Genomic DNA, 13,365 nt, shown 5'->3' on the forward strand with positions numbered 1-13,365 from the left:
CTTCACCACCAAAGTGAACATAAAAGAACTATAAAATATATACATGCATATGACACTTGTCAAAACCCATGCAATAGACATACACACACTTGTAGACGGCATCTTGGAAGTTTGTGATCAATACTGTAAGGTGACATAACCATAACCAAGTTGTGTCCCATTTCATAGGGGTACGTTTTCACCCCTAGACCTTGCCACTTGGTTCGAGGGACAAGGGCTAGGGGTAAGACAAAGGGGAAGGGGTAAGGGGGAGAATTGGGATTCATTAGGGTTAGGGTTCATTAGAATTTAGCTTGCAGCCCAGAGACCTCAGGATGTCCAGGAGCTGACGCCGGAACTTCACACCCACAAAGGCATACAGGATGGGATTGAGGCTGCAGTGGAGGTAACCGATGGAGAGGGTGACTATCTTGGCTTTCTCCAGAAATGTTCTGACTTCGCAGTCCCCGCTGGTGTTGTTGGAATGAAGTGTGTCCACCATGAGTGTGATGTTGTATGGCGTCCAGCCGAGAAAGAAAACCACCACCACGGCCACAATGACCTTAAAATCGTTCTGCTTTTGGAGGCCCTGGGAGCCGCGCCGCAGCCGAAGCAGGATGCAGGAATAGCAGAAGATCAGGACGGCTGAAGGCAGCAGGAAGCCCACCGTGTGGTAAAGCAGGCGTGATGCCAGTCTCCAGTACTTTACTGACTCAGAGTTGAAGTCAAAGTAGTTGGGAACGCACTCTGTTTTTTGTTGTCTAACATCCACCACAGTGTCCAAAAAGATCCAGTCTGGGATCGAGAGGAGCAGGGAGAAGAGCCACACTGCCAAGCAGCTGACCTTAACGACCCAGGGCTTTCTGCGGGAATACATCTGGGTGGCGTGGACGATAGACAGGTACCGGTCCAGACTGATGCAGGCCTGCAGAAAGATCCCACAGTAGAAACTGATCTGAGGATACAAAGAAATCAGAGACAAGTGAAAAGTCATTTTGCAACCACTGTATATCATGCACTTTTATGCAGTTTTGGTGCACCTTTCCTGCTGCACACCTCTTACCGTAAAAACAGCTCCAGTGATCTTACAGAGAGGAGTGCCAAAGGTCCATCCTCTATCTTGAGCGGACCGTGCAGCCCAGAGGGGTAGCGTCACCAGCAGCAGGACATCTGCCACACCCAGATGGAGAATGAAGGTGTCTGTCACACTCCAGGTCCTCCTTCTCTGAACCAGAACTACCAGCAGCACTCCGTTACCCAGGACACCCACAACAAATGCCACAGAGTACAGAACTGGGATGAAAATCGCCTCAAAATGTATGCCGTCTTCTAGGTCGCCCTTCCAACGATTGTAATCATAATCAGAGTAGTTCAAATATAAGTCATCAAGCCCGTCAAGGAAGCTTTCCATGTCCCATTTAATCTCACCAAAGTCATCCATCAGTGAACTCTGCACAAAAAGAAGAAGAAGAATAAAAATATTTACATCAATTTGGTTTGAGTATTTGACAAGCGTAGTCTGTGTCAACCACATGGTGGTGCTGTGTAGCTTTACACAAATCTGTCCATCTACTCTATCTGTTTTTTACAGCACTTTTCTCACAGTTCATTTAAATGATCTGTGCAATACAATAAAAGAACAAAAAATACACAATCAGACCAAATTTAATTAGTCACCATTATAAGCATTTGAGTAAAAGCAAAATATGGCCTTAAAAGAGTCTGTTGGCAGTCTGTTTATTAAATGTAATCTTGAACATAAGTGAACATAAAAAAAGACAATTAGCTTATTATTATTATTATTTATTTAAGCATTGTTAAAACTCTCACAGCAGTATTCTGGACAAGTTGTTTCTGTGCTAATGACTTTCTGGGAGAGTAGAACAGAAGTGCATTAGAGCAACTCTAACCCTTTGTCTTTTACAAAAGAAGTCATTCTGTTCCCTCTGGACAGAGAAGTGGCCATCACCATTAAATAATCTGAATATGAAAGAAGAGCACTTTTAGCTACTACTTTTAGTTGTATTTTAAATGTAAGGGTGAAATACCACCATACATTTTCTTGACTGGTGTTACAATGCAAGGCTTTGTATGGTTAAGAAGTACCATTTCAGTCACACTGTACTAGGGTACGTACAGAATTGCTTTATGCTCGCAGATGGGGAGGAGAAATTGATGCATATGTCAAAGAGGAAGCTTTTGTATTTTCAGTTTTAGTTTTAGTTTCAAGTTAAGAGCCTTAATGTACCAAAATATTAATCACAATGTTAATTAGCATTGTTAACTGTTTTCATAAATTATCATTTGGTCACAGTGAATGATTCAAAAGCCTAATTTGACTGTAGCTCCATCATTGTCTTATTGCACGATCCAAAATGCAGCAACTTTTTTACTGAATGACACTGTGATTTTAACGGAACACTGTCACGCTACAAACCACATCACAGTCTATGGTCTCATACTGTGAACTAAAGCAAAAAAAAAAAGGGTGAACAAAGATAAAAGAAACCCAACATTCAATATTTCATTCATGTTTATCAGTAATTAGTTAATAAGGTGAAGATCACATGCACAAAAAAAGATCTAAGAAGTACATGCATTGATTCATACATGTGAATTGAAATCATCAAATAACAACTAATGATATGTTAAAATCTTCTTAGATATATGCTTCAGCTAAAAAAATAAGATAATGTAATAACTTACCAAAGTGTAATCCTTTAATATTGTAGTCTCCTCAGTGAGCAGGTTCACAAGGCTAGCAGAAATTAGCACTAGTGATCCAGTGTCATCAATAACATCTATAGAGCCACTCCAGAGGAAGCACAGAAAGACTAGACAAGAAACCCGCCTCTAGTCACGCATGAAGTCACTGTATCAAAATCTCATTGTGTAAATATTTTGTGAAAGCACCAATAGTCAACGCTACAATATTGTTGGGGTATCGATATTGAGGTGTTTGGTAAAAGATATTGTGATATTTTCTCCATATCGCCCAGCCCTAGTTTTACCAGGCTTTTTCAATATAAAATAAAGCCACACTTTAGAGCGCCGCTTACTGTGCTCCACGGCTGAAACACAAGAAGCGCCTGGAAGTATGGTTGCCACTTGGCTCAGAAGAGGCAATCCTGGAGTATATCAGACACCGTCATCCTCCACCTGAGTGTTGCTGACATTCTGCTGCTAGCGACGCTGCCCTTCTGGGCTGCACAGGCCAATCAACAATGTGGATGGTGCGTTTGGGGTTTTCTCTGTAAGATCTGTGGAGCTTTTTAATGTAAGTACCAAGTGGTGTTTAGAACAGGCAGGGGCTGGAAAGTAAAAAGGGAGATCTTTTCAATAAAGCTGCGAAAAAGATGTGTTTGGGTTTAGGCCATTATTTCCCACTCAATCTACACTCTTGGCAGACTAAGGTCATTTAATACTGTTATTGAGTAAGTATACTCCCGGGTGGCATTTCTCCAGGCATTTCAGCATTTCTGGGAAGAGGCAGGAGTGGGGGATCAGAGCAGGGTGAAGAAGTGAAAGGGATAAAGATGGCCAAAGTTTTCCTTTTCTTTTTCCTAGATTCAATTTTTACTGTGGGATCTTTCTGCTGGTTTGCATCAGTCTAGATCGCTACCTGTCCATCGTCCACGCCACCCGGCTGTAGGCTACTCCCAGTCAGAAGAAGTCCAGGTTAGCTCATATCAGCTGCCTGTCGGCCTGGCTTGTCTCCCTGATCCTCACCATCCCTCACTGGATTTTCCTGGTGGCGACGACAGATGAGTGTGTTCACAGCTACACTCAGTCAGTAACTGACTGGAAGCTTGCGTCACACCTGCTCCACCACACGCTGGGCTTCCTGCTGCCTGCAGTCACCCTGATCATCTGCTGCTCCTGTATCCTGCTGCAGCTGAAGCGAAGCTCTGAAGGCCTCCAGAAACAGAGGGCCATCATGGTCATCCTGCCCCTGGTAGTGGCCTTCTTTCTCTGCTGGATGCCATACAAGATCACACTCATTGTGGACACCTTCAGGAACAGCTCTAAGGAACCTGATAATGGTTTATCTGGAAATCCTCAATGTTCCCTGAAATAAGCTCTGATGGTCACATCTGGTCTGGGCTGCATGCACGCCTGCCTCAGGCCTCTGCTCTCTCTCGGCCTGCGTGGAAACTTCAGGAAACGGACGCTGGCCATGTTGAAACGTACTACAGTTGTGTCATGGGTTCAAGGAATGCAGGAGTTTATGATGAGATCAGGATTAGAAATAGATATTTATAAAGAATGACTCTTTCACATTGCACTTTAATGTGAAGGTTTCTGAACCACATCATGGTGACATATACTGTTGTACTTTTATTTTGTAATCACCGTTGCAGGGTGACTTTAGCTTGTCACCCTAAATCATGAGTTTTTAATTAAATTGTAGATATCTGATATTTCTATTTTTTTTATTTTTATCATGTATTATTATTATTATTATTATTATTATTATTATTATTATTATCATTATTGAACGCAAACTATTTTGTATATACAGTACAGGCCAAAAGTTTGGACACACCTTCTCATTCAATGCGTTTTCTTTATTTTCATGACTATTTACATTGTAGATTCTCACTGAAGGCATCACAACTATGAATGAACACATATGGAATTATGTACTTAACAAAAAAGTGTGAAATAACTGAAAACATGTCTTATATTTTAGATTCCTCAAAGTAGCCACCCTTTGCTTTTTTGATAGCGTTGCAAACCCTTGGTGTTCTCTCAATGAGCTTCATGAGGTAGTCACCTGAAATGGTTTTCACTTCACAGGTGTGCCTTGTCAGTGTTAATTAGTGGCATTTTTTTCCAATATTAAAGGGGTTGGGACCATCGGTTGTGTTGGGCAGAAGTCAGGTTGATACACAGCCGACAGCCCTATTGGACAACTGTTAGAATTCATATTATGGCAAGAACCAATCAGCTAAGTAAAAAACGAGTGGCCCTTCATTACTTTAACAAATGAAGGTCAGTCAGTCTGGAAAATTGCGAAAACTTTTAATGTTTTTGCAGTCGCAAAAACCATCAAGCACTACAACTAAACTGGCTCACATGAGGACCACCCCAGGAAAGGAAGACCAAGAGTCACCTCTGCTGCTGAGGATAAGTTCATCCGAGTCACCAGCCTCAGAAATCGCAAGTTAACAGCAACTCAGATTAGAGACCAGATAAATGCCACACAGAGTTCTAGCAGCAGACACATCTCTAGAACAACTGTTAAGAGGAGACTGCGCGAATCAGGCCTTCATGGTCAAGTAGCTGCTAGGAAACCACTGCTAAGGAGAGGCAAGAAGCAGAAGAGATTTGTTTGGGCCAAGAAACACAAGGAATGGACATTAGGTGGACACGAGTGGAAATCTGTGCTTTGGTCTGATGAGTCCAAATTTGAGATCTTCTGTTCCAACCGCTGTGTCTTTGTGCGACGCAGAAAAGGTGAACGGATGGATTCTACATGCCTGGTTCCCACCGTGAAGCATGGAGGAGGAGGTGTGATGGTGTGGGGGTGCTTTGCTGGTGACACTGTTGGAGATTTATTCAAAATTGAAGGCATACTGAACCAGCATGGCTACCACAGCATCCTGCAGCGACATGCTATCCCATCCGGTTTGCGTTTAGTTGGACCATCAGTTATTTTTCAACAGGACAATGACTCCAAACACACCTCCAGCCTGTGTAAGGGCTATTTGACCAAAAAGGCGAGTGATGGAGTGCTGCGCCAGATGACCTGGCCTCCACGGTCACCGGACCTGAACCCGATCGAGATGGTTTGGGGTGAACTGGACCGAAGAGTGAAGGCAAAAGGGCCAACAAGTGCTAAATATCTCTGGGAACTCCTTCAAGACTGTTGGAAAACCATTTCAGGTGACTACCTCTTAAAGCTCATCAAGAGAATGCCAAGAGTGTACAAAGCAGTAATCAGAGCAAAGGGTGGCTACTTTGAAGAAACTAGAATATAAGACATGTTTTCAGTTATTTCACACTTTTAAGAACATAATTCCATATGTGTTCATTCATAGTTTTGATGCCTTCAGTGAGAATCTACAATGTAAATAGTCATGAAAACATTGTGTCAATTAACAGTTTTCAGGTGTCACAATCATAATAAAGCTAATAATTGGTGGAAAAATAAGTTATTGTCAAAAGAATATATTATAAACCTTGTCATTGTTTGTTGTAATCTGCCATAAAACAGTCTGATAAAGTTTATAACTTTATAAATTTATAATTTCATTGCTGATAACACAAACTGTTTCACTTTTCATTTTACGTCTTCTCTTGTTATCTTCAGGCGGTAGAGACTGTGGATTCCACGATTGCGCAGTGAGTGTGTGTAAGTACAGTGCAGTGAGGGAATTTCCATTTGGAGAATCCCACAGCCTTATTTGTTTTTTGACTTCATTGTTGTAACATGGGTATGTGGGCTGTTGGACACAAGATGTCACAAACAGCTTGTGATGCCTTCAGTCAGGTGACAGAGAGCGAGACGGAGGAGGAGACAAAGTAAGGAAGTAAAATTTATTTGTACAGCGCTTTTCACAGACAAGGTCACAAAGTGCTTTACATTGTGCATAGACAATGAAACGGTCTAATATAAAATACAATTATCAAATAAATAAAAGACATAGGCTACCCAAAAGCTAGCCTAAACAAGTGAGTCTTCACTTGTCCCTTAAAACAGTCCACATTCTCAGCAAACCTAATGCTGGTTGGTAGAGCATTCCAGAGTCTGTGTGCCATAGCTTCAAAGGCTCTATCCCCACATGTCTTCAGACGAGTGCGTGGCGTGGATAGCAGATTTTGATTGACAGACCTGAGAGACCGTGAGGGGGTATGTAAGTGAATTATGTTGGCAAGATTGTCAGGGGCCTGACCATATAGAGCCCTATAGGTTATGGTGAAAATTTTGAATTGGATCATGTAGGTTAAAGGAAGCCAGTGAAGAGAGCATAGCAGAGGGGTGATATGGTTGTGCCTGTTTGATCTCTGCTGATGCTGCAGCCTTTTCATAGTTCTCGGTTTACTCTCATCTAAAGACTTGTCTGTTTGTTCGGTCGCGAGAGAACAGTGGCATGCTTTATGCGTAAGGGAAATTGACTGGGAAAAAAAAAAAAAGTGTAGGATATGAAGAAGAGCGGAATTAGAGAAGATAATATCTTATTTTAAAAGATTACAGTGCTTGTTGTGCTGAGCACTACATTTGTGGTTTCATTTCCACGCTGCTGTGCAGGTTTTGGCCTGACTGCAATGCTTTATTTCTGCGCTCAAGACAAGATAATCATGTTAATGTAACCTGAAATAAAATGTACTTTCACAACTAGGTGTTCTTTAAAAAAAACTCAATGTCCTATAATTCACACAATAAATAAACACTTTCCTTCCTCTCAGGCAGCATATTTTTGTTCCTGTTTCTGTTTTAAGTAAAATGGTGTTTAAGTTTATTTCAAGCCGAAGTTTCATTAAGAATATGGTCTTATCTGAGAAATGCTGGTGGACTGTGACAGCAGCAACATGTCAAGTTTATAGCATTTCTGATTATAATTAGTCTTGAGTGTTGCATCAGATTAAAGTGTTTCTTCCTGCATAAGCTAGAGCTTATCTGCTACCTACTATAAGACAGAGACGAGCGGCTAATCACTTTTCTTCAATGAGAACCAAACCTGTTATCAGTACAAACCTAAACTTTGCTGTACTGTCCACATGAAAGGGAGTTGACTCCTCTCATAAGATCAAGGCACACTTCTTCATTAAAGTACAAAAGTTACAAAAAAAAACATTAAGTATCGGGACTAGATGATTAAAAACAAGGCCGATGCATGTTGACCACATACCACACAGAGCTTGATGTGCTTGAATGGGCATGCAGGCAAGACTGGAAGAGTTTATAAGTGACTCAGTGACTAAACCAGTAGAGCTGCTGCTTCTGGATTTAACGGTTTACTATATATACACACTGGTTGTTGCAGGAATTAAACAATATCCAGTTTAAGGTATGATCTCTTTTAACACCGCCACCACCCTGCTGTAGTCTAATGTTTGTCTCTCAAGTGTTGCAAGGGATAGCAGTGGTGGCACGTTGTGGTTTATATCAGGAGTCTTCAACGTTTTTTAAGCCAAGGACCCCTTAACTAAAAGAGAGATGGAGCAGGGACCCCCTACTACATATATTGTATGAAATTAAGTTGCATATTAAACTGGGCCTACAATAACGTCTTGGCGACCTGAAGCCTTTATATGTATATTTTTTGCATAGAATACCAAGCTATTAAAACAATAATTGTTGGCATGATTTTATAAATCATCTTTTAATGTTAAACATATGTACAGTATGTGGCACAAGAATCTTAGTTAACTGTATCTGTAGATGGCTATCTTAGTGACTACCTTGCCTATAGGCCAGTGAGCCTATAATCAGTGGTGATTTATATTTACTAATAATATGTTAAGACATTTTAATTTATGAAAAAACCTTTTGGATAATAATTTGGAGCCCCTCTGTAGTGACTCTGAGGACCCCCTGTTGAAGATCTCTGGTTTATATTGGTGTTGTGTGCACATTGGTTGATTGGCAGAAGACTGCCACAAGTCATGACATTTCTTGTCGTTTCTGCTCAAGCCACATGTTTCAGGATGTGCGACTGCTTTTTGTCACTTTGTTTTAATTTCCTGTAAAAAGAACATAAACTTCCACATGTGGGTTTGCAGTTTTCGTTGTTCTTGCATATATCATATTTAATCATCTGATCTTGACAACGTCATAAGCATATAGAACATTCTAGAAAGCTTCTTGCTATAAGTCATGAACCACAAATTGCCTGTTGAAAGTAAATCTGAAACTTGTCCGTGTTGGTCAATTTTACGTTCTTCATGTTCATCATTATACGTGTACGTACCATAGCTCACGAAGCCCTGCTAATTACACTGAGGTACAGTATACACACCAGGGTTAGGTTATGTCTTCCATTCCCAATATAAGTATGATTCTGTGCTGGTTGGGCTGAGGTGGATAAGTAGTAAAATTTGAACCCATCCATCCATTTAATATAACTTATTGCTTTCACTATATCTTAGCTTTAACCCATGATCTCCTCAAGTTAGTCATACCTAGAAATATCAAAAGAAAGGATGCCAGGTGGCATTACCAGGGCCTAGTGTTGTAATTCATGCCCCTCATGAATTACAACACTAGCAGTGTGTGTGACACCGTGTCCTGGTAGAGACAACCAGGACAAATGGACATCAAGTGAAGGGCCGTACAAGCCAATAGGGCTGTGCAACTAATCAAAATTTTAATCGCGATTACGATTTTGCCTTTCCAAAAGATATTGAGTAGGCTATAGTATGTCAAAACAAGTCATAGTTTAGTTCGACAAAAAGAGTTGTTAAAAAGTCATAGTATAGTATGACGAAAACAGTCATAGTATATTGTGTCAAGAAAGTCATAAAAAAAAAAGTCATTGTATATTAAATAAAAGAATGTTCGGAAGAATATTCTTTGATATACTAACTCAATACTAACTAAACACAAAAGAACCCATGCCATCAACTGTCAAAGTATAGTATGTCGAAAAAAAGTGATAAAAAAGTGATAGAATAGTACGTCAAAAAAAAAGTAGGAAAAAGTCATAGCATAGTAGGCAGAAAAAAGTCATAGTATAGTATGTCGAAAAAAATTACAAAAATGTCATATTATAGTATGTCCAAAAAAAATCACAGTATTGTATGTCCAAAAAAGGCACAAAGATGTCATAGTATGTCAAGAAAGTCATAAAAACGTCATTGTATAATATGTTGAAAAAAGTTAAAATAAAAACAAAAAAAAAACATGGTATAGTATGTTGAACAAAAGTCATTAAAAAGTCATAGTATAGTATGTCGCAAAAAGTATTAAAAGTCATAGAATGTCAACAAAGTTGAACATAGTTAACTAGTATGACTTAACTAGGATTTCGAAAAAGACATAGCATAGTAGGCGGAAAAAAGTCATAGTATAGTATGTCGAAAAAAATAACAAAAATGTCATATTATAGTATGTCCAAAAAAGTCACAGTATTGTATGTCCAAAAAAGGCACAAAGATGTCATAGTATAGTATGTCAAGAAAGTCATAAAAAAGTCATAGTATAGTATGTTGAAAAAAGTAAAAAAAAACATGGTATATTATGTCGAACAAAAGTCATTAAAAAGTCATACTATAGTATGTCGCAAAAAGTATTAAAAGTCATAGAATGTCAATAAAGTTAGAGAATTGTGGGTTATATGGGGTCTTCAACCAGTGACCCATTGTTCCTAGACTCAATTCACTATGCACTGAGCTACTGGCAGAACTAGTACACAACTGCATAAAATGTTATAAAACATCATAGTATAGTATGTCAGAAAATGTCATTAAAGTCATAGTATAGTCTGTCAAAAAAAGTCATAGTATGTCGAAAAAAAGTAATTCACAGCTTTGCAGCTACCAATCCACACTCATTGCTTTGATCTGTAAGGGGACTTGAACCTATATAGTATACTATTTAGAAAAATTCATGAAAAAGTAGTATATAATAGTATGTCAAAAAAGTCTCAAAAAAAACATCACAGTATAGTATGTCGAAAAAAGTCATAGTATTGTATGTCAAAAAGAAAAGCACAAAAACGTCATATTATAGTATTTTGAAAAAAGTAACAATATAGTATGTCGAAAAAAGTAATAAAAAAGTCAGAGTATAGTTTGTCAAAAAATGTTGAATTGCATTTCACACCTTTCCATGTACCAATTCACACTCCCTGTTTTGGTATGTATGAGACTTGAACCAGTGACCCATTGTTTCCCAATACAAAACACCACATAGTACTGAGCTACTGCCAGACTTACAAAAGCTCATAAAATGTGATAAAATGTCATAGTAGAGTATGCCATGAAAAAGTCATAGTATAGTATGCCACCAAAATGCCATTAAAGTCATAGTAGAGTTGAAAAAAGTCATGAAAAAGTCATAGTATACTATATAAAAAGTCCTAATATAGTATATTGATAAAAGTGATAAAACAGTAATAGTATAACATGTCAAAAATAGTCTATCAAAAAGTCATAGTATAGTCTATCAAAAAGTTATAGTATAGTATGTCAAAAAAAGGGATAAAAAAATCTTAATATAGTATGTTGAAAAAAGTCAGTGTTTAGTATTTAAAAAAAAAAAAGCCTAAAACAAGCACTAAACTTAAACAGTGATAACACAAAAAACTGTAAAATATATCAAAAAGCTGAATCATTTTTTAATATCTGAAGGTTTTTGTGAATAGTAATAAATCGTCTGTAGGTGAAAGTATGTGGGAGTAGTATTTCAAAGTGGAAGAAGCCCTGAAGAGGATTTGAAGGTTTGTCCACTGACTTTCAATGTAGAAAGAAAAAGGCTTAATATTTGAAAAAGTATAAATGGTAGAAAAAAGTTGCAAACACAAATCTCCTCAAAGAGCTGAACATTTTGATAACTGAATGGTTTTTGTAGCTGAAAGTATGCAGAAGAAGTAGGTGACCGAGAACTGTACGAAAGAATCGATCAACAATACTGTGAATGCTGCTGAATCAGCATTCACACAATGACAGAACAGTTATTATTACCCGTGTGGTCAAATATCATTGATTTCATAAGTCATATTACAAACAACAAACTCTGAATTAATGCTAATGTGGCTCTGTGTGTGGTGGATGTGTAAAATAGGCAACTTCTTGGTAACAAATTTTAATGTTGTGTTAGCAGCTTGTTTCTGCTGTCCCCAGGCAAAAAAAAGTTATTGCAGGTTTAAGAGCTTTTCTTTTAACAATGTGAGGGCCAGTCTGCATCCAGAGACTAACACCAGGGTCAAGACAGTGTACGGCTCACTTGTGTAGAATAATGTATGTTTATCCCCATCTAGTGGTCACAGTGATGAACTGCAACACTACAGCAAATGTGTAATATTAGCATCAATGCAGACACGATAATACTTCCGGCAAGTTCCTTCAAAATAAAGACCAAACTGAAGCATTTAGAAACGAAGTAAGAAATGATTCTAAACATGATTATCGAAATATGGAAATCCTAGTTCACTGAGAAAAAGAGCAGTATTACTAAACAAATCACTAAAATTTGATTTTTTTGTAACACACACACACACACACACGCCATCATGCCCCACCCTCTGGTTCGTCATCCTCACTTCCCTTGTCTGTGACGTGCATGTTTCTCCCTTACTCTCCCACTGAGTGCATCTGCTCTCCTATCTAATCTTTGCCTAAAATCACAGAGATAATCCTGCATCCATCTGTCCTGAGAGAAAGACAGAGAACTGACATTGCGCTTATGATGTGAAGACTAATTTAATGCGTCATCATGCTGTGGGTAGTAAATCCTGATGAAAAGTTGTGCTGAAATAGTGACATCTTCTCAAATTGCTTAAATTTTATTATACACAAGGATATCTCACATATACATCTTTTATACATAGAATATTTTGCACACTTTTGCATTATGATCATTTTCTTTTTTAACTGATTCCCACCACACATTTCATCAAGAAGGAGGAGGACAACATTGGACTAGCCATAAATGAGACAAAGAGAAACTTGATTAAAAATACACCAATACAACACTTGAAAATGAAATTCTATACAGGAATAATCATTCACGTCTTTTAGACATTTCATTCAAAACAAAATTAGCCTTAATCACTTTTTCAAATAATTTATTGACATACCAACACATTTTACCATTAAACCCTCAGTTTAATCAAATACAATTATTTTAACAATCCAGTAGTGTATTTTTTTTTCTCACAAAAGTGAGCTCAATTCACAAACTCTCTACAAGTTAAACAGAATTAGATTCTTGATCTGATAAAGAGCCATCTGCAAATGTACTTTAAATAAAAAAAAACATTGTGTGTTGGCATGACCTGTGAGTACACACAGAGGGCAGACGTTGTGTTTGCGTGTGCATGAACATGTTTAATGTACTGTATGCTGGCTGTATGTGCAGGCGCACAGAGTTATACTGTGCAGTTTTGTTTAATATGACAGTTCCTCTCCTGTATAAGCATGTTGGTGTCCTCTCAAGAGAACCACCTCTGAACTCCCTACTCCATTACCCAGTGCGTCACGATGGAGAAGGTGCTGCTTTTGAAGGGCTTGATAGGAGCTGAGTTGATTGGCCATGATTGTTACCAAACCTTAACACACCCTCTGACAATGTATGATAATACTTCCTAATCCCACCCTGTTTCCATGGGTGCTTCACAGCCATGTAAATACAAAAAAGTGTGCCACCACTCCCTCTGCACACTGTGCATAGTGTACTTGACTGTGCTTGCATGAAATTAGCACCGTGTGTGTGTGTGT

The 13,365-nt window shown here is 38.6% G+C and overlaps 1 protein-coding gene and 1 pseudogene across 1 annotated transcript; one reads left to right on the plus strand and one right to left on the minus strand.

Annotated features, from left to right (window-relative positions):
* On the minus strand, positions 1-2,757 carry LOC114570115 (C-X-C chemokine receptor type 3). The gene is made up of 3 exons (XM_028600343.1): positions 2,686-2,757; positions 1,043-1,429; positions 1-934 (listed from the first exon to the last, which is right to left on the minus strand). The coding sequence occupies exons 2-3, from the start codon at positions 1,418-1,420 to the stop codon at positions 272-274; spliced, it is 1,041 nt and encodes a 346-aa protein (XP_028456144.1). The 5' UTR covers positions 1,421-1,429; positions 2,686-2,757; the 3' UTR covers positions 1-271.
* Positions 2,071-4,249, plus strand: LOC114569321 (C-X-C chemokine receptor type 1-like; annotated as a pseudogene).
* The last annotated feature ends 9,116 nt before the right edge of the window (positions 4,250-13,365 follow it).

This window comes from Perca flavescens, chromosome 15 (assembly GCF_004354835.1).
Source record: "Perca flavescens isolate YP-PL-M2 chromosome 15, PFLA_1.0, whole genome shotgun sequence".
Classification (NCBI taxonomy): domain Eukaryota; kingdom Metazoa; phylum Chordata; class Actinopteri; order Perciformes; family Percidae; genus Perca; species Perca flavescens.

Excerpts from the sequence above, each read along its gene's own strand:
- LOC114570115 (XM_028600343.1), bottom strand. The coding sequence starts at position 1,420 with ATGGATGACTTTGGTGAGATTAAATGGGACATGGAAAGCTTCCTTGAC. Across the intron at positions 935-1,042 it reads TCACTGGAGCTGTTTTTACG|ATCAGTTTCTACTGTGGGAT; the intron begins GTAAGAGGTGTG and ends TTGTATCCTCAG.